Source organism: Bacillus rossius, chromosome 17 (assembly GCF_032445375.1).
Source record: "Bacillus rossius redtenbacheri isolate Brsri chromosome 17, Brsri_v3, whole genome shotgun sequence".
NCBI classification, from domain to species: domain Eukaryota; kingdom Metazoa; phylum Arthropoda; class Insecta; order Phasmatodea; family Bacillidae; genus Bacillus; species Bacillus rossius.
Genome location: NC_086344.1, coordinates 26,946,095 through 26,971,089, shown reverse-complemented (window position 1 = coordinate 26,971,089; position 24,995 = coordinate 26,946,095). Strand labels below are relative to the sequence as shown.

Here is a 24,995-nt window from a genome sequence, read left to right as displayed (position 1 = left end):
ATTGTAACGGTAGTTGTCTTGGTTGTTAAGAGATTCTTTTCAACCAAATTTTTTCTTTACTTGAGAAAAAAAATTAAAGAATATAGCCACACTAAATCTTAAACAATGTGTGAACCTCGTTCAATGATTACAAGGAAGAAAAAAAAAATTGTAGTAATTGTACCTAAGTTGCTTGATTAGTTTTGAAAATTTGTGTATACATTCTCCGAATGTGATTCGGGTGTGATGCACTTTTGTCATTAAACGTGGTGGTTGGTAGTGCGTCCGTAACATCTCGTGGATGTTTTTACAGGCCGGCCAGCGACATGTCGGTGAACTTGAAGTTGCTGCCGCAGCTTGACGAGCTGACGCGGCAGATACGCGTCCTCGCGGAACCATGCGAGCGCGGTGAGTTGCAGCGTGCATCTTTTAATGTGTGCAAGAATTTTCGCAACTTAACAAGAGTGCAGACAAGAAGAGTGTCCGCATTCTCGAAAGTCTGGAAAAACGGAGAAAAGTCGGGGGAGTTGGAATTGGTCGGGGAAAGTCGGGGATTTTACTCATGCACTGGAAAAGTATTGTGTACTGGAAAAGTATTGGAAATTCTAAAGCAGTAATTTGAGCCAAGATTTTATGGTGTTATAAAAAAGCAGATTTCATCATTAAAAGTAGTGGATTTCGTCCTTACCATCATTGAAAATGTCATAAGTACATATGTATCAAGCAAAATTACATTGATCAACTGCTTCACCAATTTGTGGTCAGACACTTCAAAATTGTACATTAATCAATAATACTACATATATATTTATGAGACTAAGTTAAACAAAAATCTGCAACGAAATCATTTAATAATTTAAAAAAAATGCTATGTTAAAACCACAAAATGGTTACAGTTTCTTGCAATGTTTCTCTATAGACCTTTACCCATGACTTCATGGTAATAGCTAGAGATCGTTTTTGTTTACTTCTTTACTTTGAAAAACCTTAGACTGAAACTAAATATTTTTTTTTTCTTACATAACATTTTACGTTTTTAAATAAAAATCTAAACTAGAGATTTATGAAATGAATTGATTATTTTAATAGGTATTATGACATAATGGAGGTGAATTTCGCTTCATTTCAGTTATTGACTTCCATTTCGGTGTTTGGTGTTCGGTGTTTGGTGCTGTTAATTCAGATTTATCGCTATTCACCACATAATCTTGCCTCTAGCAGTAATAAGTTGAGGGGAAAAACCATTCTGTAATCTGCCATCACCACTCAGACTGCAAAAATAATTTATAAAATGGCATACGCAATGTTCTGTTTAAAAAAAAAAAAGTGGAGAGAGAACCAGATGGGGCTGATGGAGGCTGGATTTTCTTAATTTCTTCCATAAAAATGCAACAGATAAATCATTATAAAAAATTCAGAGAAATGGGAACTTTTGGTCAGGAAATAGTCGAGGAAATTTTAATACGGAGTTGTGTGGACACTGCTGTCTTTATTAGATATTTGACTATTAGGATAAATACTTTTTTTTTCTTTCATTATTTTAGTAATAAAATATTTAAAAGTAGTAAGCTGAAACTTTTTTTTACAGTCTCTGTGAGATCACCTTAAAATAAATGGTTTGGATGTTAATGTGATGTTTTAAGAAAAACTTATTAGTTTGTGAAAGGAGCTACGCTAGATCAGTGGCAGATATTTTTTAAGGTTGCGCCAGTTTGTGTGTGTTTACAAATCAACAGTAACTGTAAAGGTTAAGAAAATATCTCTTTAACATTTTTAATTACTATTACCCAGTTAGCACCCTGATGTGTGGAGTGTAGACAGTTGGAAGTTGTAGTGGAAGTATAGTGCGAGTCAGAAGTTGTGTTGTTGAGATCCATGGTTCAATGGTTAAGTGTTGCTCGGAACAGATCGGCTGAGCCGAGTAAATAGTTAAAGATCTAGGAATGAAATAGTGCTGACTCCGCATAATCAGGTACACACAAGTGTTCTAAAAACATCAATTATCGTGATTAAAGTGGTGCATGATGATATTTTTTAATGAGTAGGGTATTCCACTAGAAATAAAATGCCGCTCCTAATGAAAATTTTTCAACATCCGTAACTCGTGCCCTGCCCCTATTTCCCCTTCCATTTTATATAACTTATACGTTCCTCACCCCTGCGCTGGCAGCTTGCGATTTTTGTTTTTTCAACTTGTTTTGTTTTGTGATTATATTTTGTTTTCGTGATAACGATTATATTATACGATTGTAATTTTTTCATTAAATTTATAACTGACATTACGTAACAAGTCTGCCATATAATGATTAGAAACTGAGTATTTTTATCTTTTAACGTACCACAATTTTCATGAGAGTTTATTTTTAAAAAAATCAGTAATGACGAATACTAAGGATAAGCAAGAAACATTTCTGCCAAAGTTCAAGTCTGCAAGTCTTAATAGTTAAAAAAGGGAGTATTTTTAGCTTGGAACCGGTCATAACTTCCCTGTGAGTTGGTTTTTGAGAGAAAAAAAAATAGTAGCTGGTGAGTTTTTATAATTCTGAGGAACATTTGTGGAGGTCTTTTGTTACGTATACAGTTGACAAACTGTTGTTTATTCAAAATTTCATTAAGAAACAAATGAAAACTCGTGTTACTTGCGAAAATTAATTTTTTGAATGTTCCCATACTGGCCAACTACTGTATTCCAAATTTCAGGATGATCCGTCAAGCCATTTTTGAGTTGCAACCCTACAGACAGACAAAAATTTTTTTTAAAATATTGCGGAATTGGTAGTGATGAGTCATATGACTTGTTTCACGCAGAATTGTAAAATCGCTGAAATGTGCCGGCAGACACTAGAGTGTAGATGTTGCGATGCGAGCGTGAAACTGAGGGCAAGTGCGCGTTGTTATGATTTCAACTATAAGATGATCTCAACTCTTTGACTATTCTAAGACAGGGTGATAGGAGGCTCAAGACTTAAGAATGAAAGACAATTCAATATAGAGACTCGATTTACTGTCACGTACCATTGCAAGTGTCGGCTGTCACCTAATTCCGACAATGATCGGGGGGCCTCGCGACCACACCTCGGCAGGTTCCTCACCCACGCTGCGCTGGGTCGCGCTCGCGGCAGGTTCTAGAGGACCACGGCGCTCCGTGGTTCCTATGTCGCGACTTAAGCCGTCCAGTCGTCGGTGACCAGAAGAAGCCCCTTTCTCGACGGTGGCCGTCGTTTTCATCCTTCTGTCCGCGTCCGTGTTGATGTTCCGTGTCGTCCCCTTTTCCTCTCGTTGCGGCGGTCTGCTGTTTCACCGGCGGTGTCGGAATTGCCGGCACCTAGTGTTTGGCTCGGGGCGAGCACTCGAGGCTGCTCGCCAGGGTGCTCAGGGGCGAGTCGTGACGGCGTGGACGGGACGCTCTGGGCCCGCAGAGTTCCTGGAGTTTGCGCGCAGCCAGGAGAAGTGGCGGCTGGAGTGGGTGCACCTGCTGGAGCAGTACGACCGCCTGAAGCTGCTGGCGGACGAGTACAAGGCCAAGCTGCAGGACTCTGAGAAGAAGCTGAGCGTGGCCCGCAAGCTGCTGGAGGAGGAGCAGAACAAGCGGCGCGCCGTCGAGCAGGAGAGCCTCAAGCTGGTTGGTCGACCCCGTTTACCCCCACCCCCGTCCCCCCTCCTTCCGCTCTCCACTGGGGGACGAGACCTGGTGGCTTCGTCTTTGAAATGTGAACTCGTAAAGACAGCATATTGTTCAACAGTGGCATGTCAGCTAGGGACAATAAGATAGCATGTTATTCAACGCACACGACTCCTAGACATTTTAGTGGCATGTTAGCTAGGGACAAGACTTGATGGCTTCATCTTTGAAACATGAACTAATAAGACAGCATGTTATTCAACGCACACGACTCCTAGATATTTTAGTTGCATGTTAGCCAGGGACAAGAATTGATGGCTTCATCTTTGAAACATAAACTAATAAGACAGCATGTTATTCAACGCACACGACTCCTAGATATTTTAGTGGCATGTTAGCTAGGGACGAGACTTGATGGCTTCATCTTTGAAACATAAACTAATAAGACAGCATGTTATTAAACGCACACGACTCCTAGATATTTTAGTGGCATGTTAGCTAGGGACAAGACTTCATGGTTTCATCTTTGAAACATGAACTAATAAGACAGCATGTTATTCAACGCACACGACTCCTAGATATTTTAGTGGCATGTAAGCTAGGGACGAGACTTGATGGCTTCATCTTTGAAACATAAACTAATAAGACAGCATGTTATTCAACGCACACGACTCCTAGATATTTTAGTGGCATGTTAGCTAGGGACGAGACTTGATGGCTTCATCTTTGAAACATGAACTAATAAGACATCATGTTATTCAACGCACACGACTCCTAGATATTTTAGTGGCATGTTAGCTAGGGACGAGACTTGATGGCTTCATCTTTGAAACATAAACTAATAAGACAGCATGTTATTCAACGCACACGACTCCTAGATATTTTAGTTGCATGTTAGCCAGGGACGAGACTTGATGGATTCATCTTTGAAACATGAACTAATAAGACAGCATGTTATTCAACGCACACGACTCCTAGATATTTTAGTTGCATGTTAGCTAGGGACAAGAATTGATGGCTTCATCTTTGAAACATGAACTAGCATGTTATTCAACGCACACGACTGCTAGATATTTTAGTGGCATGTTAGCTAGGGACAAGACTTCATGGTTTCATCTTTGAAACATGAACTAATAAGATAGCATGTTATTCAACGCACATGACTCCTAGATATTTTAGTGGCATGTTAGCCAGGGACAAGACTGGATGGCTTCATCTATGAAACATGAACTAATAAGATAGCATGTTATTCAACGCACATGACGCCTAGATATTTTAGTAGCGTGTTAAGGGTTTGTCAGTGCAGTGTTTTGCCAAGTTTACAGAATATTTACGCTTACCCTTTTTTTTCTACAGCTCCTCAAAAATTGATTTTTCCTGAAATCACAATTTTAGGAATTTTTTTTTTTTCACCAAGAAGGGAATGAGTACAATTTTTTGACAATATATCATTGCCAAGTACTCCACGTAGACTTAGTTGCTTCAAGGTTTCATTGTGATTTTTTGAATTTCGAAAGAAAGTAGGAGCAGTTGAAAATTAACAAAATGTCTGTTTCAAGGTCATATTTCATGTCTATAAATGAAGACATGTCAAAAACATTCTGTTTATTTTTAGTCTTAATTTTTGCACATTTTCCTCTGTTACTGTCATCATTTGTGTGTGATTATTAAGTTTTCTTAACATGTATGTATTGTGTACTTACTCACTTTATTTGTGAATGTATACTCTCTTGGTGTGCTTAGAATCTCTCCATTATACAGTAGTGTCTTCATTAACAGAGTTGGACATACATATCTAATAATAAAATCATTCTGGTTTTCAATTGGCCCAGTGGTAATATTTTTCGGGGATATGTTTTTCTGGCCTCTCAAATCACCACCCACCAACAAGTTTAGATTCTTTAATGTCACTCCATGATTCGCCTAACAAGTAAATGTCATCTTTGAGGTTAATTTTCTAATTTTCTTTAGTTTTTTGCCACATTAAAAAATTTTTCTAGTTTTCTAGTTAGATCATTTATACAAATGTTTCAAAAAAGCATTTTCTCCCCCCCCTCCCCCCCCCCCTGATGGTATTGCAATGCGTAACCATGCCCACCATAAAATGGCATATGCATTGTTCTGTTTAAACTGGGCTAGCTATGGGGACGATGAAGGACTGGATTTGCTATACTTATTTACGAAAGTTACAAAACAAGTAGATTATTATTATTATTATTATTTTTTTAAGTTAGGTAGGTGGAATTTATGATTATGGGCATGGGAAGTCGAGAGAGTTGTATTGCACATACTGTTTGTGCGGACAGCCCGTGAACGGTGCTCGTGACGCGGTGACAGGAGAAGCAGCTGGAGGTGGTGCGGGACGCGGTGTTCCAAGGGAAGGGCAACGACGAGACCAGGGAGAAGCTGGCCTTCCTCAACAACACGTCGGTGAGGAGCCGGCGCAGCCTCGGCCGCTGCGACACCCAGCGCCTGAACACCATCAGCGAGGCCCTGGACTCCACCGGTGAGCGGCGTCGTGCGCGTGCGGCGCGCTTCGCTCGTCCCGACGTGGACTCTCTCTCTCCACTCTCCTCTATCCCTGCTCACTTCCCTCTCTCTTCCCTCTCTCTAACCCTGCTCTATCATCTCTCCTCTCTCTTTCCACTCTCCCCTCTCTGCAATCTCTCTCCCCTCTCTCTCCAATCTCTCTCCCCTCTCTTTATCCCTCTCTATCCTGGCTCTATCCTCTCTTCTCTCCTTTCCTCTATCTCTCCTCTCCTTTCCTCTCCTTTCCCCCTCTCTCTCCTCTCCTGTCCCCCTAACTCTCTTCTCCTTTCCCCCTATCTCTCTCCTCTCCTTTACCTCTCTCTCCTCTCCTTTCCCCCCTCTCTCCTCTCCTTTCCTCTCTCTCTCTATCTATCTCCTTTCCTCTCTCTCCTCTCCTTTCCCCCTCTCCTCTCCTTTACCTCCCTCTCTCTCCTCTCCTTTACCTCCCTCTCTCCTCTCCTTTACCTCCCTCTCTCTCCTCTACTTTCCCCTCTCTCCTCTCCTTTCCTCTCTCTCTATCTCTCTCCTTTCCTCTCTCTCCTCTCCTTTCCCCCTCTCTCTCCTCTCCTTTCCCCCTCTCTCTCCTCTCCTTTACCTCCCTCTCTTTCCTCTCCGTCCCCTCTCTCTCCTCTACTTTCCCCTCTCTCTCCTCTCCTTTCCCCTCTCTCTCCTCTCCTTTCCCCCTCTCTCTCCTCTCCTTTCCCCCTCTCTCTCCTCTCCTTTACCTCCCTCTCTTTCCACTCCTTTACCTCCCTCTCTTTCCTCTCCTTTACCTCCCTCTCTTTCCTCTCCTTTACCTCCCTCTCTTTCCTCTCCTTTACCTCCCTCTCTTTCCTCTCCTTTACCTCCCTCTCTTTCCTCTCCTTTACCTCCCTCTCTTTCCACTCCTTTACCTCCCTCTCTTTCCACTCCTTTACCTCCCTCTCTTTCCTCTCCTTTACCTCCCTCTCTTTCCACTCCTTTACCTCCCTATCTTTCCTCTCCTTTACCTCCCTCTCTTTCCTCTCCTTTACCTCCCTCTCTTTCCTCTCCTTTACCTCCCTCTCTTTCCTCTCCTTTCCCCCTCTCTCTCCTCTCCTTTCCCCCTCTCTCTCTTCTCCTTTACCTCCCTCTCTCTCCTCTCCTTTACCTCCCTCTCTCTCTTCTCCTTTACCTCCCTCTACCTCCTCTCACTCCTCACAAAAAAGAAACTTTTATTATTAACATTGAAGAATCTGGACTAGCAAATGGTGTCAATATACTTGTTTCTCTATATATACCCAATACAGCTTACACAGTAAAGAATATAATTTATATGATTACAAAGATTTTACCATTATAATTACAGACCTGCCAACCCTCCCGCTTTAGGCGGGAGACTCCCGATTTTGTACCCTTTCTCCCACCCTCCCGATTTTTCATTCAAATCTCCCGTTTTTTGGTTCTGTTTCTCTTGAAGTTTTTAATGCAATAAATTTATAGAATTAAAATATTTGTACCATTATTCCGTACAATCGTATAGTAACTACGGTTTGTACCATAACGTGTAGTTATTTTAATAACCTAAATGCCCACAATTGTCGGCTAAAACGCTTGGTTAAGCGTACTTTTAAGAAGGAAACGTAGTTATTTACGATAATTATGGGAGCTGTATTGGTACACGTTCGTCATTGGTGTTTATTAGCCACCCACAAAAAGGTTTCCTTTGTTTTCCAAGATGGCGTGTTTTGTCAACATTGTAAACTGTATTTTCGGTGGTGTTGGTTTGAAATAAAGACGGAGTGGATTAATTATGAGTTTATTATACCACTGTTTACATTCGTGCCCAAATTCGCTTCGGTTTGTCAGCCGGCTATGTGTGAATTGTTTGTTCGTCCCCGAACAAATTCGCCTTTGTTCGCATCTGTGCTCACAGACGAAGTGTAGAGGTAGCATTATAGTACAGTCTTCGAATTTATTCAACGGTGTATTCATCAAAATATTATTTTGTGCAAGCAGTTGCGTGATGAGTATTTTGTATGCGTTGTTTAGTTGTAGGCCTACTCCGCAATAGGGATTTAATAGAAATGGCGCTAAGTAAGCCTACAGTGAAGTATCTTGCTGTGTACAAGAAGACATTTAGTGACGAATTTCCGTGTATTTTGCAATCGAGGAAAGGTAAACATGCTGCATTTTGTTCTTTGTGTCGTTGTGATTTTTCCGTTTCGCATGCCGGAAAGGGCGACATTGTGAAGCATATAAATACGAAGAAACATGCCGTCAATGCTATGACATCAAACCAGAAATTAGACGTTTTTCGTGACAAGTCGGAAAGAAGATAGTGTGACAAAAGCAGAGTGTTTGTTAACGTATTTTATTTTAGAACACAATTTTCCCATTGCTTGTGCTAATCATGCTGGTTTACTCTTAAAAACTATTTTCAAAATTTACAAAATAAACAAAATTCCCCCCCCCCCCCCCCCCCCAATTTCACTAAAAAACCTCCCCGCTTTTTGACTGGCCAAAGTTGGCAGGTATGTAATTAGTTTTTAAATATTTTTTTTTTGTTAATTTGTGTGAAGCAAGTATTAATGGTTTTCTGATAGTAAAAAGTTAAAAAAAAAAAAAAAAAAAAAATAGGGAGATACTTTTACAACTTAAAATTCATAATGTGCAGATAACTGATTAGGTTTCTCTAAGAGGAATATAAAGCTAGGAACATGATTTTCCATGCTCAGTTAACAGAAATACTGGTGATAATGCTAACTTTTTACGTTAATTGTTATTGTTATTTATAAACTATTTCTATCCCTAGCAGTTGAAGTAATTATAGTGGTGCCCTTATGCTTTGCTTTTTATTTTGTACCATTGCTGTCTTAACTTAAAAAATTTTCTGTTTGTTACCCTCTTTTATTGCATAATCGTCGCACCCATATTTTAGGGCATCAAAATTTGGATTAAAAAAAAAAAAGAACCTCTTACGTAAACGTCGCATGATGTTTTTGGTCCCGCTATTATATTCCCAGCGCTTTGTGTGGGTATTTTTTCCGTATAAAACGATGTATTTTAAAATAGAAATCTAATATTTTATCGGACATTACCGCTAATTTAATTAACGGAAATACGAAGTTCTCTGACGTGTGTTGGATTTGGTTTGTTTAGCTTTGATGTAATTGAAATGGTTAGCTATATTTTTATTTCTATAGAAACATTGAATGAAGATTTGAAAGAAAAAAAATCTTGGAGGGAAAACGTGCAATTTGATTTTGCCAAATGAGTGGCCACCATGTAGACGTTGCGAAAAGCCGGTAAATTTTTTTTTTCCTTCGGGGGGGTTCTCCCACTATCTCCGGTGTCATCTCGCCACCCACCCCCTCGGTGCACACGAGGGCGCGGGGCCTTGACCTGTCCCCTGGGTGATGTCCCCCAGGCTCCATCCTGTCGGACCTCGGCTGCACGCACTCGGAGGACGAGCTGGACACGTCGCTCCTCTGCAGCCGGCGGCCGTGGAAGAACTTCCGCGCCCCCAAGGCCGAGGAGGGCCCGAGCATCAAGCGCGTCCGCCGCTCCGCCGACAAGAAGGGCTCCTTTGAGGTAAGCATTCCCCGCTGCACCCCGTTAGTGGGGGGCGAGGATCATACACCGTGAACATATTCTTGAGAACACCGGATTGAGAATCCCCCAATTCAGTTCTTGCCTCATTTCTAGTTTTATGTACTAGTATTTGTAACAAGAATGATCTTATTTATAGACTCGTCACAAACTATAATAGACACAACACCAATTCGAATTAATTGTGAACTTAGCTATGGGGTCGTCCATTAATCACGTGATTTTTTTTTTAAGCAAATTTTTAACAACTCCCCCCTCCCCGCTAGTGATTTGTGGTGAGGTTTCAGACAAACAACCCCCCCCCCCCTCCCCCCCTCCCACCAATAAATCACGTGTATTTTTTGGTGAAAAATATTTTTAAAAATTTCGGAATATTATCTTTAAATATAGGTATAATCTAATTTTACTCTGGAAAATTAAGCACAGTGATAAAAATGTCCAGACACACATTTAGGTTGCAGGTTTATTCTCACTGGCATAAAAATAAAGGAAAGGCTTATATGTGATTTACGCATTTATTCGGCGCCAAAATCACAAGTCTTACTGGCGACTGGCAAGCCGAGCCGGGTGGTTCATGTTGCGGCGGGCGGAGATATTCTTGCCTGGCTACGGCGAGTCAAGGTCACGCTTCGCTTTTCGGTTTAGTAGAAATCGGGCCGAATAAAAATAAACGTGATATCTGTACACCCCCCCTCCACCCTTGTGATATTTCGTGATTTCCCCCCCCCCCCTCCACCTCCTCAAGCCTCACGTGATTAATGGACGATCCTTATGTTTTAAAGTATTTATTGTAATTTATATCCTCATACTAATTATAGTTAGTATTTTTTCTCTTCCACGTTTACATTATTGTAGTCTATTAAATTTATGTCTTGCTGCTTACTACCTTACTGCTTTGTAATAATTATTATTTTAAGTATTATATTTGTATTTGTCCTTGTGTTGTCTGTTTGTATGAATGTCTTGTCTTTGTTTCTTGTTTCTTTCTGTATTTATGTATATTTTGTATACGTCGTGCCCACCGCTAAAGTCCCCGGACTGTTGGTGCGCATGTAACAAAATTCAAATTTCAAAAAAAAAAAAGTGATAAAACCGAAATAACGCTGCAAAGCATGTCTATACACCTTATAACACCGGAATGGAATATAATACTCTTAATAGCACCGAAATATAACTAAAAAAACATGAAACCAATCTGCAGTTTGACAAGATTTAACTCAAATTAAAAAAGTGTAATCTTTTCATGATGGTAAATTCATGGATTTTAATTTATTTAGCATGAATTTCGTACCAGATTATATTACCTAAATGGATTGGAAAAAATTTATGTTATTTTATTTGATATTGCATTTCTTGCATTAGTAACATGTTGTTACTTAAATGACAGCACGTGTTTCAAACATACAAAAAATCTGCTGATTCATTTTTATTTTTCTGAGTAGTTCTGTTCTAGACATTCTTATTAGAAATTATTTTACTGTATGTCATCATGTGTCAATCAAAATGTTAAAATTTTGTTGAAATAAGTGTCAAGATATATTTTAGTTTCATATTTGTTGAAAAAAAAAATATTTTTTAAATCAATTAAGTCAATATATAAAATTAAAACAATAAAACCAAAATTGCCTGTTTTAAAAAAAATTATTCTATAAATAAAACCATAAAATTTTGTCCCTATGTATCAGTTAAAATGACTCCTCTTGGAGAATTGGTATCATGGAACATACAAGTATAATATCATATTTATCTATAGAAGGTTCAACCTTTCGTATGGGTCGCAACACCATATATCTGTCTTCACTAGAGTTCCCTGGATAGAAGTAAATTATGTATTCCTTTTCTCACTTATTGGCACAAAAGTAATATGACAAGATACAGTTCTTCTTTGTCTGTTTACTTCCCCCCCCCCCCCCCCCCCCCTAATTACAAACCATTTAATTTCTTCACTTCCTAACAAGATGAGGACACTGCTATTTTTTATACCCTTGTTTTCGTTCCCTTTCCTCCATTGTATTTTACTTTTTACCCGTCCCTTTGCCAAGAAGAGAGAAAAGGCGGTAAGCTACTATTTGGCAGTTTTGTCTATGAAACACTAGCATGCAGTTTACCGCAATGCTGGAGAAATATAAAAGGTGCTCTAATAAACACCAACGATGGCTGCAGTTTTGTCGTGGTATGTTCACTTGAAAGCGTGGGGAAATCTTGTTCAAAAACAATATTGATTGGCCACAGTTTAATCATGAAGACCTGTCAAGGTAGACACTTTAATTATGTGGTTGCCAGTTTACAGGACATTTACAAAGAAGAGAGGGAGGGAAAACAGTCAACACTGCCATATGTCCTCACGCACATGCACACTCAAATTTTCCTCTCCTCTGCTCGCCCTAGAAGCGCAGCAGGCGCGTCACGCTCCGGTACTGCGACTGGTCGGGTGGCGGACACGGCACATGTACAGTAACTGCGCTGGAAAAAAAAATAATTAAGTGGAGCAATGCTAGTGCCTGACCAGGAACGCTGCAGAACTGCGGAGCCGTGTAGACACGGAGAGCGCGGGAAAGGATGGATCGGGCAGAGTGCAAACTGCGCTTGCAGTAAGTTGGCGGGAAAGTGGCTTGATGCTGGGCCCAGGATGACAGGAAGTGTAAATGCAATGCACTGACGAAATGAGAAACAAAGCTACCGACACCTAGCGAGAGTGCCCGAGTGTATCATGCTACCTTTCAGGCTGAAAGGCTTGAAATATGAAAAGTGAAATACAAAAAAAAAAAAAAAAAAACCTCAACAAAAAATTACAATTTATCAAATTTAAACTCCTTGAAAATATAAAAATTTAAATGTGCCATAAAATTACCAAAGTGTTGTTTTGTCAGTTTTTTTTTTTTTTAATATAGTTTTTCTGTGGACAATGGTTTTACCGGTAATGCTTTTCTGGCCTAGTTTTAATTGTTGAAAAATTGTTTAAGATAAGTTATTAGAAAAATTATTTGAAAAGGTTTTAAATTATTTTTTTTAACCAGCATAGTAAGCTTGAAAAAAAACTGCAGAGATGACAACTTAGGTACTCATTGATAGGGACAGGAAAAAATTCGCGGGTTCAATGACCTCTAGGATGAACTCTATAGTTCTACGTACACTCGGTCAAATGCCACCCTCTCATTGGCTTCTGTCTTGTGAAGGTGTCCCAATGTAGCAGCCTGTGATTCGACACACAGCTTCGGCTGAGTGTTTCTCACCGGCCCGGAGTCATCCGGGTGAGTTGCGAGCCAATAGCAGAGGGCAGCACTGAGGTATAACTACATATGAATTTTCCGGTCTCTACTCATTGATGGTTACAGTTTGTGTCAGGTTTCAGGCACGAAATAATCACAATACTGCGATGTTACATGTTGTATTTTATTTATTGTTCTAGTTTGAATTTTTCAACGATTTCGAAGTGTCTGTTACGGGAAATATTGCTGTTTTTTCTGAACGTGCGACGCGGTGTTTGTGCGGCGGCCAGGTGGCGGAGCTGCGAGCGTCTGCCGGGGAGCACCTGGTGGCCACCACGACGGTGACGGTGGAGCGGGACGGCCCCATCACCGCCCGCTCCACCATCGACGCCGGCCCTGACCGCGGGGACGACAAGGAGAACCACGGTCGCAACCACAACGGCAACGGTACACTGCCTGCGCGCTTTCTCGTTCGTTCATCTCAGCGTTCAGTCCATCTTCTTTTTTTTTTTATAAGGACGTAGTTATGCAAAAAAAGGAACCAACCCCCACAATTTTATCATATTTTATTTGAAACTAAATTTAAAAAAAAAAAAAAAAGCACAAGGTTGATCATACCGTCGTCGCTATTGTTATATCAGTTTTTGTACTAGACCCATTAAAATTATACCCAAATTATGTTATATCAGTATTTATACTTATACCCACGTTATATTATCAATATGAGAATTACAATTTATGATTAACTTTAACTTCAAAATACTCGGAATAGGTTTCATGTGGGTTGGTTCCTTTTTTGCGTAACTACGTCCATATAAAGTTCTTTGTTATGATAATTAATAATCAGGATGTCCACGTATGGGAAATAATATACGAAAAAAAATTCTTGTATAATCAATAGAGTAAATATCCAACTGTTTTTTTTTTTTTGTAAATGTTTTTCTTGAATAAAGTTGGTTATTTAAAAAGAAAAAAAAATAAGGTGGAACTCTTGTTTGCATTTATGAATTCTGAATATTACTTTTATATGTGGTTAATTTATTATTTTTAATGAATGATGTCATATATAGGGCCCAATTTGTTAGTTACTTAATTAGTTAAAACATTACACATTTTTTTTTTTTTTTTTTACTTCTATATTTTATAAGATAAGTGTATTACAGCTTCACCGAGAATAATATTCATGATTCGTTCGACTTCGTGAATATTTAATTTCAAAAGACTGGTATTTGCACAGGCCCAGTATCATTATTTCAAAGCTGCACAATTCAAACAGGGTTACTTCGAGGGGCGGTTGTATTTCAAACACACGTTTGAGTGTGCAAGTGTACTGGTATGTGAGTGTATAAGAATGTGTGCAAGTATCAGAGTGCTGTAATGAGAAAGTATGCAAGTGAGCCCTAATGCAAGATTGCCATTTAGCTGTGCTACTGTGCGTGTGTCCTGCAAGTAATTTGATAGCTAATATACGATACATATATTCTCGTTTTGACTTAGTTCAGGACTAATAAATTGTGGGTTAATGATTGTACAGACTTATTCCATGGGTCTGATAGTGTAATTAACGGTAATAATCAGTGGGTCTTGTTGCAAGCCAAGCATGCATCTCGTATGTACGGTATCCTAATTATTACAGTAGAACCCTGTTATAATGTTTTTCAAATGAGCACAAGAAAAAAACATAAGCAGGAAAACGTTATAAGCAGGAAATCTCAATTTAGCACTTAACAATGTTTGAGCTTTGTACCAATGGACTCACCAAGCTATGTAAACAACTTTAATGTTAAAACTAGTGGTGCACCGATGCGGATACCAATGAATCGTAATCGGCGATTATGGGTACTTACCGATTAATCGTAATCGGCGATTATCTTAACGATTACTTTGCCGATTATTTACGTCCCGGCGTAAAGTAGGTTTTTACCGTGTAATATTTTGTTACACATTTTAGGACGAAATACGGTAATATTTGTATATATTACAAAATTCATCTAACTCTGTCATATCATAATTACAGATATTTCGTTAAGTTTAATAAATCTCATTGCCTCTAACAATACAAAATAAATTTTTCCTACACGTTTATTTACGTTTTGTCTTTTGTTCTGTCTTTTGTTTAGTGGCCTTGTACACTACCTATAGCCAGAGACGTAAAATAGATGGCACGCAATCAAAATACCACAAACAGTTGCAGTGGATTCTATGACAATCAATCATTTCGAGTCGTAGTAGCGGTTAAAAATCGTGGTCCCAATACCTTCTAGTTTTTATCACTGCGTTTTACAAACTCGTTATGGGCGTCTTTGGTAACATTATCCGTTTGTTATTTGTATGTGACGTGAAAAGTGAAAAAGTATTAATAATTTTATATATTCAGTCAACATAAATAAAATCACATGTGCTAGAATTGGTTTTTAGTCATTTTTATAATAGTGAGATGGCGAGTAGGGAGAAAAAAAAAGTGAAGTGTGGAATCATGTTTCTATAAACTCAAGTGAACAAAATAAAGCAGCATGTTTACATTGTTAAACGGTAATTTCTTGATGCAACCTTATGTGATAGTTGATAATAATGCTAGTTTTCCGCAACAAAAACTTACCCATTGTAAATTACAATTATTAGACTGTAGTTCAAGTTGTTTACAATATCCAATATAAATAGAAGTTAATTTAATTTACACTTTGCAATGACTTAATAGTTTATTTTATATATTTTTATACTGTTATTATAACCGTATTCTCAATTTTACCTAATCTTGTTATTAAATTCACATGGGAATAATTTCTGTGTGCATTATTACACTTTAAAAAATTTCTTCATTATAATCGGTAACTGAATCGGTATCTGCCGATTATTGCTCTCATAATCGGTAATCGAATCGGTAATCGGTAAAGTCATATCGGTGCACCACTAGTTAAAACCAAAGATATTATACTTGATACATGAATTTTCTGAAACAAGCCAACAATTTTTCAACTTCGTCTTGTTCCCTGGTTAAATTTTGTTTGTCTTTAATGATACACTGCCACATTTTTTGTAAAATTGTCTCACGATTCATGATGACTAGGGCCCCCTGAAAGTGGTAAATAAAATTTTCAGATTTCGTCATTAAAAATTACCACATGCGGTGTTAAAATTCACTTTAAAACACAAAAGCGGTGCTAAAATTCACTTAAAAACACAAAAGCGGTGCTAAAAACCCAAAAAAAAAAAAAAAAAAAAAAAACGTGTTTCTGTAAATACATCTAAAATTATTTAAGTTAAATAATTTTACTTTAACCTACTCATTACTGAATACCCTAAACAAATAGGTTACATATATTTATATGACAATACTTTTGATTTAGACACTGATTATTAGTTCGTTCCCATAAACTAATCTGGAAAACTATTAATCCCTTTAACAAAATCGAGGACGCACCACAATGCGAAATTCCAAATTGATCACGACGACAGCTAGAAAACTGCTGTGTACCACAACGCCAAAAGATGTCATTACAGGGCTGCCACAAAGGTTGGGTTAGGTTAGACTAGGTTAGGCTAGGTTAGGTTAGGTTAGGCTAAGCTAGGTTAGGTAAGGTAAGGTAGGTAAGTAAGGTAAGGTTAGGTTTGATTGTGGTATTTCGGCGTTAAGGTACATTTAAGAAACACACACATATTCATTCAGTTGTTATTTTGGCTTTGTGGTCAATTTTGACATTCGGCGTTATGGTATTTCCGCGTTGTTGTAAGGACCCAACAAAATCTATAAAAACTGTTGGCCAACTAATCATCATCGTCACACCATTTGAAAATTAATGTTTGTTTACATTTTCCCGCTTTTTGGCGCGATTTAATCTGCTTGATACTACGACGCTGTTCCAACTATATGGCAGCGCCCCCGGCTGACGTGATATGGCCACTCACATAAGGCTGTTACAAACACCGTTCGCCCAATCATCTGCTTGCTTTTGTATTTATCCGGTGTCGCTGTTCCAAGCTGACGTCAGTGCCCCGAGCGGTGTGCGTACACTTTAAAACTTCGCCTGTTTGTCTTATCTATCCAAACATTATGCCGGAAAGGAAAATAAACGCCGTAGTTTTGCGTATTTTTACAGTATATTTTTGGGTTTAACATTATAACGTGAGCGTGTGTAAGCTTTTGTTTGCTTTAGTGCATTTATGTTTGTTTGGCGGCCATGTTGCGGTGTTTGTTTACCATTGACGAGACAAGTCTTTTAACCAGTATTTAAATTTCGCGTAAAAACACTGCGATTTCACGTTTTAATACAAAATTTCGTGTAAAAACACTGTGTTATGGCGATTTCGCATAAAAACTGTATTTAAAGGTGATTTCGCGTTTATCGTCATTTAATCGCGATCGCGAAAAGAACAGGCCCCTAATGATGACAACATCAAGAGTGAGAACGTCTACTCCTTCGCCACCTGAAAATGTTTAATTTTGGGATTCCTACGTATGAATAAAAAAAAAAATTATTTGTAAACAATAGAAAACACTTTTAGTTATGCCCTCGCTCAATGGTTGGCAACTTAAATATCGTAGGACTATGTACTTGCATCTGAATACCCACTGGAATGGCAAGGAAGAGAAGAGTTGACTAAAGGTGCCAACTGACACGTAACTATGAACATTGCGTACATTCAGTATATTGCATAAAATTGTATTTTAACAAACTTCTTGTATTGTAGGGCAGTGATTGTAAACATAAACATACATAAAGGAAACTTTTTATCGTAAGTGTAGGAATAATTTGGTTTTAAAACATTTTTTTCCCCATTTATTGAATGTTAGAAAGCAAACATTATAAGTAGGAAATTACACTATTTATGAACGTTATATGCAGGAAATAAATACATTGTCCTTATGGGGGAAATATTGGGACTTAAAAAATATGACATTATAAGCAGGAAAACAGTAAAACCTCTTTATAACAAAATTGAAGGGATTAAATTTTGGCATGTTTGTTATAAAGGAGTTCTTTATAAAGGGGTCATTTTTTTTATCCAAAATCTCGAAAAAGTTTGTTTTTTGACAAATTTAATAAGGTATCGATAATAGGAATTTTGAAATACAGTAAATGATCCAAGACAAACATAGCCTACATACTGTACACATCAATCATAAAAAATAATAACATGGCACAATTGCAAGAGAATAACTTACAATTAGGCCCTAGCAAATAATATCAACATTTCACAATAAAAAAAAGAAAATTAATTGATTTGATTAATAAGGACAATCGGCACTGACCCATTAATATGTAATTCTGTACAGGTTACTGTACAATGCAGAAAATATACATCTACTTTTCTGAAAAGTAGTCCCGAATTGAAGTTTGCTTACAGCTGCTGATTTTCATTTCTTGTACAACTGCACACTCTACCTGGCGTAGTGATTTCAAGCTTGACTGATTGTTCGAACAATCTGACGTCAAAAGGAATCTTTCGAGTACGTCAAGAGCAGAATACACATCTTTTCTTGATGGTCTGGTCACTTCAGCTTCAATCTCTTCACCTTCTTCATCTTGTTCATTATCCTTGCTTGTTGGTTGAGTTTCATCTGTGGAAGATGAGCTTGTGATGACTGCACTGTCAACCTCAACAAAATCTTCAAATGTAGCACCTGCTGCATTGTTGGTAACATGCTTCCACTCATCCTCATCAACATGTTCAAGTGTTTCATCATCTATTTCGTTAGGGCTAACTTGAAAGCCTGCTCTCTGGAAGCATTTGGCAGTGGAAGTTGCTTCAATGCTGCTCCATGCCATACATATGTGTTGCATTGCCTGTAGTATGTTCCACTTCATGTTTTCTGTATCTTGACATTCCATTTTTCTGATGAGGTACTGCACAAGTTGGCGACGGAAAATCCTCTTTACCTGCGATATCACACCTTGATCCATTGGCTGGAGCTTGCTAGTGGTGTTTGGTGGGAAGTAAACCACTTTTACATTTCTCAGTTGTATTCCTTCCACTCTGTGTGCAGAGCAGTTGTCAAGAAACATTAATACTTTCCTGTTCTTACAACCCATTCGTGCATCTACGCTTCCAAGCCACTCACAAAATATAGATGAGGTCATCCATGATTTCTTGTTGAATTTGTAAGGACATGGCAGGTTCTTCACATTTTTAAAGCAGCGGGGTCTTGCAAATTTACCAATGACAAGTGGTGCCAACTTTTCTGTTCCATCTGAATTTGAACACAAAAGAACTGTAAACCTGTCCTTGCTTTTCTTTCCCCCGTGACATGTTTCCCCTTTCAGTGCCAAGGTTTTATCTGGAAGGAGGTTAAAGAACACACCAGCCTCATCTGCATTAAAGATGTTGTTTGGTGCATAACCGGCTGTAATTCCATTGAGTTTTGAAGTCCATGCTTCTTCTACTGCAGGGTCAACAGAGCCTTCTTCGCCAGAAACCTTTAAAGTTGTCAGGCTCCATCGACTTTTAAATCGGTGCAACCATCCATTAGATGCCTGAAAGCCTTCTATCCCCATTCTCAGTGCTTCATACCGTGCCTTCTCCTGCAGAATCGGCCCTGAAATAGGTATGTTTGCTGATCGTGACTCCATCAAAAAATCGAACATTTTCGTATCTAACGCTTCATCTTGGCATGGTCGATATTTCTTTTTATCTGTCCCAAGAAGAACTGCACTGTCTATTTTACTTCTGTTCGAAAGTATAGTCGAGAGAGTTGATGATGGTATTCCATACTTCTTAGCGACGTCAGATTTTTTTTTCACCACTATCCACAGCATGCAGAATTTCCATTTTTGTGGCTAGCGAAATTGCATTGCGTTTTCTTTTACCCTCCATCGATCAAAACAAATTAATATTTCACTTCGTTAATTTCGTTGCAGTGTATCGCGCACACAAACATCACACGAATGTAACTAGCGGGCGGTAAAAAAAACTCATAACAGTCAGAGATGTCATACTTAAATGCAGTAATCGTCACCTGGCAAAACAGAGATGAGACTGCAACTGTGGCTATAATCGATAGTTACTGTCGAGGTTTTTCTAAAATGTATTGTCGCAGCTATGGAATAGGTTTTCATAGATGTTTACTTTTTTCAATAGATGTGGTATGTAGCCTGTACTATGGTTATCTATGAAGCTAAGCCAATATTTACGTTGTGAAGTCGAATGTATACATATTACGCGAAAGCATAATACATACAAGGAAATATGTAGCTTGCAAACACTATATCGTGTTTAAAGTTATTTTAGTTCTCGTCCTATGGTAAAAGTAATTCGTAATAACGGAGTTACGTCATGTGGCGAAGAAAAAATGCTCGTTAATTAGAGGTTAATACACGTAAAAAATAATACAGTTTTGGCGGGACCATATTGCGTGTTCGTAATAAAGAGTTTGTCGTTATAACGGTGTTCGTTAGGTCGGGGTTATACTGTATATGCAGGGACATTATAACAGGGTTCTACTGTATTATTATTATTATTATTTTGTGTGTGCTGTATTTCCAGGGGTGTCCAGCGTGCTTATCGAGAACTTGCAGTTCCCGGGGACCCTCTCGCAGCGGTCGTCTCCAACGACCAGCCCGGTTGTGATCAACTACCCTCCCAACAAGTTCAACAACAGGCCGCACGCCTTCACCAACCGGACCATGCTCACGCCAGACACGTGTGGTGTCTGCGGCAGCAAGTACGTTCTCTCTTGCCCGCTCCTGTGCGCCTCTCTGAGTCTTGTGTAGTTTTTTTGCTTGTAGAAGGAAAAAAAAAATGCTATAGTGAAATTTAGGGATGTGTTAATCAAATCCTTGTGTTTGTTCACCAACAATATGGCGCGCATTATTCCAAACACCACCAATGATTGCACTCTTTTTACTTGGATTGCACTGCAACGACAGACACTTTTTTTTTTACTAACATTAGGTAACAACAACAACAAAAAAAAAAACTGATTGTAGAAAACACGTCACTTCCGGGCGCCAGGTGGACCACCTGTCAAAACCGAAAAGTCCTCAACTTTCAGGCAGGCTGGCTAACGTGATAGTTTTGTTCTTTTCTTCAGGCACTGCACTATTTACACTAAACACCTTGAATGCCATAAAATTATTAGTATTCAATGTTTGAGAAGAAAAAAAATTTAAGGAAATTTTAAAGGAAAAAATGAAAATAAAAATAAAAAAAATTTAAACATTGCTAATTTCAAGTTTAATAGGCCAATTTTTTTTTATTTTTCTTCCTTGTTTTGTTACCATTCTGCAAGATGATGTACTTTTAACATGTAATTATATAAATAAATTTACAGTATGGCATTGATTCTAGAAACTTTATTTTATAAAACAACCATTTAAAAGGAAGAATGTTTCAACATCACAAATCATATTTTTCATTCCTCATATAATATTATGTTGTTTTTGACCCTTGACTCCGAGATTCAGATTTGAGGATTTAAATTCAAGGGTTAAATTCGAGGTACGACAAATTTGAGATTCGGATTCAAGAAAATGGGAATCTTGACTCGTCACTAGTAAAAATTTATTTGAATAACTTGGAAGATACCCAAAATTTTTCCACCAGGTGTTTGTAGACACTTTGATTATTCTTTCCTTTTCTGTTTATATATATATATATATATATATATATATATATATATATATATATATATATATATATATATATATATATATATATATATTAGACACCTGCGAGTACTCGAAATTCGAGTTTCGAGTCGAGTTTTTTAGTAATACTCGAACTCGAGCTCGTGGCTTTTCAACAACTCGAAATTCGAGCGAGCTTTTCTTGCACTCTACCTATAGAAAAAAAAACTCTCATTATATCGGAATAAAAGTCTTACAACACTATTATCCTTTACTTTATAATGTAACATGATCGACCGTATACATGAACACATCATTTTTACGTACCCGGGATTTACGAATTTCCGTGATTAATTTTTTTTACTTCTATAATTTTCCGCATAGCATTAATGTATCACTTTCCTGCTTTATGCGGAAGTATTTCCCGCTTTATGCGGAAACATTTCCCGCATTTTACTGTAAAAAGTGTTTAAATTGTCCGGGGTCTCATCATTTACGCCATTAAATGTGTGATATAAAGTCCCGTTTAAAATTTTTATGAAAGTTCCTGCCAGTAATGGCGCACGTAAATATAAATATGAAGAAAAGACAAATGAACAACAACTTACGAAGAAATATGGATGATGTACCATAACTACAGTACAATTCCAATAGTTATCTTAAGATAATTACCATAAAAAGAACTAAAGATTCTTTGTAGATACCATAACTACTGCAGAAGCATGATAGTTACCACATTTGCACTATAGTTGCCGTAATAACCGAGATGTGTATTTACCGTGATGGTAATGTATTTATTTAGGACATATTAAAATTAAAGAACATTATTGAAAAAAAAAGGATGTTAAATCTTGATATGTACGGTTGGCACATGTTGCTAAGAAATAATGTGATCTGAAAGAATGCAGTACTACTACGAAAAGTGAAAAGGGTACTCGTGGATTTTTAGGTTATGGCAGTCTCTCTTTCGTTTTTCAGTAATATCGGCCGAAAATTAACAAGAGTATTGGAAGTTGGCAGAAATGCCGATTCAACTAAATATTGGCAAAATCGGCTTCTTCAGTACAGCTCTACATTTGATGACATGAGTAAACATATTTCAGACTTTAATTTCCATGTAGGTTTATTGTGCGTAAGTTTTTTTTGCAAGTGTAAATTGAATTAAGTAAAATGCTTCTATTTTTATTACTTTAAATTGATTAAACTTAATGACAAGTTACAGATATTTGACACTAATTTTGAGGTTAAACAATTTGGTAAATATGTAGAGTAACGGTATATGCGAAAAAAAATGCTAAAAATCTATGCTCTTTCACTTCCTCTTTTCAAATCAACCGGCGGAGATAAGAAATTCCAAATACTTTAGGAGATATAGAATTTTTTAATTTTGCAATACAACACCTGTACAACCATTAGACCGACGCCATTTTTGTTATTTTGCCGTATGTTCGTGAATGCTTAATAAATAAAATGGTCGATTAGGTCAGGTCAGTTACATTATTAATACTTTCAAACTAAGCGGACATAAAAAATAATGTGAATTAATTTCAATGGTTCTTTAGTTTTAAAGTATTTATAATGTAACTGACCTGACCTAACAAACCCGGACAAATGATGAACATTAACAACTCACGTAAAATATTTTTGTTACTTATTACTTGCGCAACAATATCCAAATAAAAAATAAGACTTTAAAATTAGAAACGTTAAAAACCCACCTAAGTTGGAGGCGGGTACATTTCCTTTGCCATTAGAAGGAAATGATGTAGTCGTTCACCTACGTCGCGATACCTCCGACGGAACATTAATAAATAAATAAATAATCACGTATTGGTTCATTTGAATACTGGCCAATCACGGAACTGTCACGTGACAAAATTGTCCAATAAGAAACATAATAGATACTCGTAAACCAGAAACAATGGTGATCGCCACATGAATACCCAGGTATTGTGATGAAAATTAAAAAATTCGATATTCCTAAAGTATTTGGAATTTCTTATCTCCGCCGGTTGATTTGAAAAGAGGAAGTGAAAGAGCATAGAATAAAAGTATTTTCGGAATTTTAGCATTTTTTTTTCCGCATATACCGCGACTCTACATATTTACCAACAATTTTACTAAAGCATTCCAGCCACACAGGTTGCCAGCGAGAAATGCTTCTCATCTGCTGTAAACACCATCTCCAATCGTAGAGCTAATTTAACTCCTGAACGTGCAGAACAAATTATTTTTCTGCATGATAGATTGAAGAACAGAATTTAATACTCTGTGACAATCTCTCTCAGAATTTTTGTGCCGAAAAGTGGAAATGTTGAAACAATGTGAATGTACTTTTCAAACAACATGATTTTTGGTGCCCAGTTAGTTGAAGCTCAGTAAGGACTCCAGAAAAATTGACAAAGATGAAATTATTCCAAAGATATGTTACATTTACACAAACATATACGTACTTGTAAACTGTGGTTATGTTAGTTGGATGATATCAGTTGCTAATGAACCAATGGAAACAGGTTAGATTCAATGGAAAACATGTTTTTTTTCCTAGCAGTGCAAATTATAAAAGCACTCTGTAAATAGTTACCCAAAATTAATAAGCCCACTTCATTTTAATACTTTATTCAAACATTATACCTACTAAGTTTAAGGTAAAAATAATTTCCCAAAAGTGTAACTGTATCACAAAAGCTCAAGCTTCGAGAACTTTCAAGTAAGCTCGCTCGAGCTTGGCTCAAAGTAAAATTCTTAGGCTTGCAGACCTCTAATGTAGGTCTATCTATTTAGTAGGCTAACAATGATAATGGTTTCTTTTTTTATTTCCATATTTTTCTCAAAAGTTCTCACATTTTATTACTCCATCACAGTAAATTTATGTGCAATAAACTTTAAAAAAAAACTCGAACTCGACTCGATACTCGCGAGTATTTTAGCAAACTCGCTCGAGCTCGACTCGAAGTGAAAATCTTCTGCTCGCAGAAGCCTAATATATATATATATATATATATATATATATATATACATACATACACACACACACACACTCTCTCTCTCTCTCTCTCTCTCTCTCTCTCTCTCTCTCTCTCTCTCTCTCTCTCTCTCTCTCTGTTTCGCCTGAGATCTGCAAGCTCTAACGACAAACATGCTTTGTGCCTTGCGGTGTGTGCGCAGGATCAAGTTCGCGAAGGTGGTGGTGCGTTGCAAGGAGTGCCGCATCACGTGCCACATGGAGTGCAAGAACCAGGCCCCCCTCCCCTGCATCCCGGTCGGCAACACCCCCACCAAGAAGGGCTTCATCGTGAGTATCAATCATCGCCCGGTCGTCCGAGCATGGAGAGGTTCCTCAAGTGGAATACATATGGGTGAATGCACATCTTGGAAAGTCGGGGAATTTACCTTTAAAACCTGGAAATGTCACGGAAATTCTTCAGTGATAGTAATGTAAAGGGATTAAATAAATAACATGCTCCAGTTTGTATTCACCCAGACTCTATAAACACATCTTTTTTCCAGATGGTGTTTTAG

General features: G+C 37.8%; 1 protein-coding gene across 1 annotated transcript; it reads left to right on the top strand.

Annotated features, from left to right (window-relative positions):
- Window positions 1-305: 305 nt before the first annotated feature.
- Window positions 306-24,995, top strand: LOC134540961 (rac GTPase-activating protein 1). Its single transcript, XM_063384052.1, has 8 exons — window positions 306-387; window positions 3,399-3,601; window positions 5,939-6,107; window positions 9,519-9,682; window positions 13,200-13,356; window positions 20,392-20,569; window positions 24,642-24,768; window positions 24,984-24,995. The coding sequence occupies exons 1-8, from the start codon at window positions 306-308 to the stop codon at window positions 24,993-24,995; spliced, it is 1,092 nt and encodes a 363-aa protein (XP_063240122.1).

Bases quoted from the DNA above. Each gene is read 5' to 3' on its own strand.
- LOC134540961 (XM_063384052.1), top strand. From the start codon at position 306: ATGTCGGTGAACTTGAAGTTGCTGCCGCAGCTTGACGAGCTGACGCGG. The intron at 9,683-13,199 runs GTAAGCATTCCC...TGCGGCGGCCAG, and splicing joins ACAAGAAGGGCTCCTTTGAG to GTGGCGGAGCTGCGAGCGTC. The intron at 20,570-24,641 runs GTACGTTCTCTC...GTGTGTGCGCAG, and splicing joins TGTGGTGTCTGCGGCAGCAA to GATCAAGTTCGCGAAGGTGG.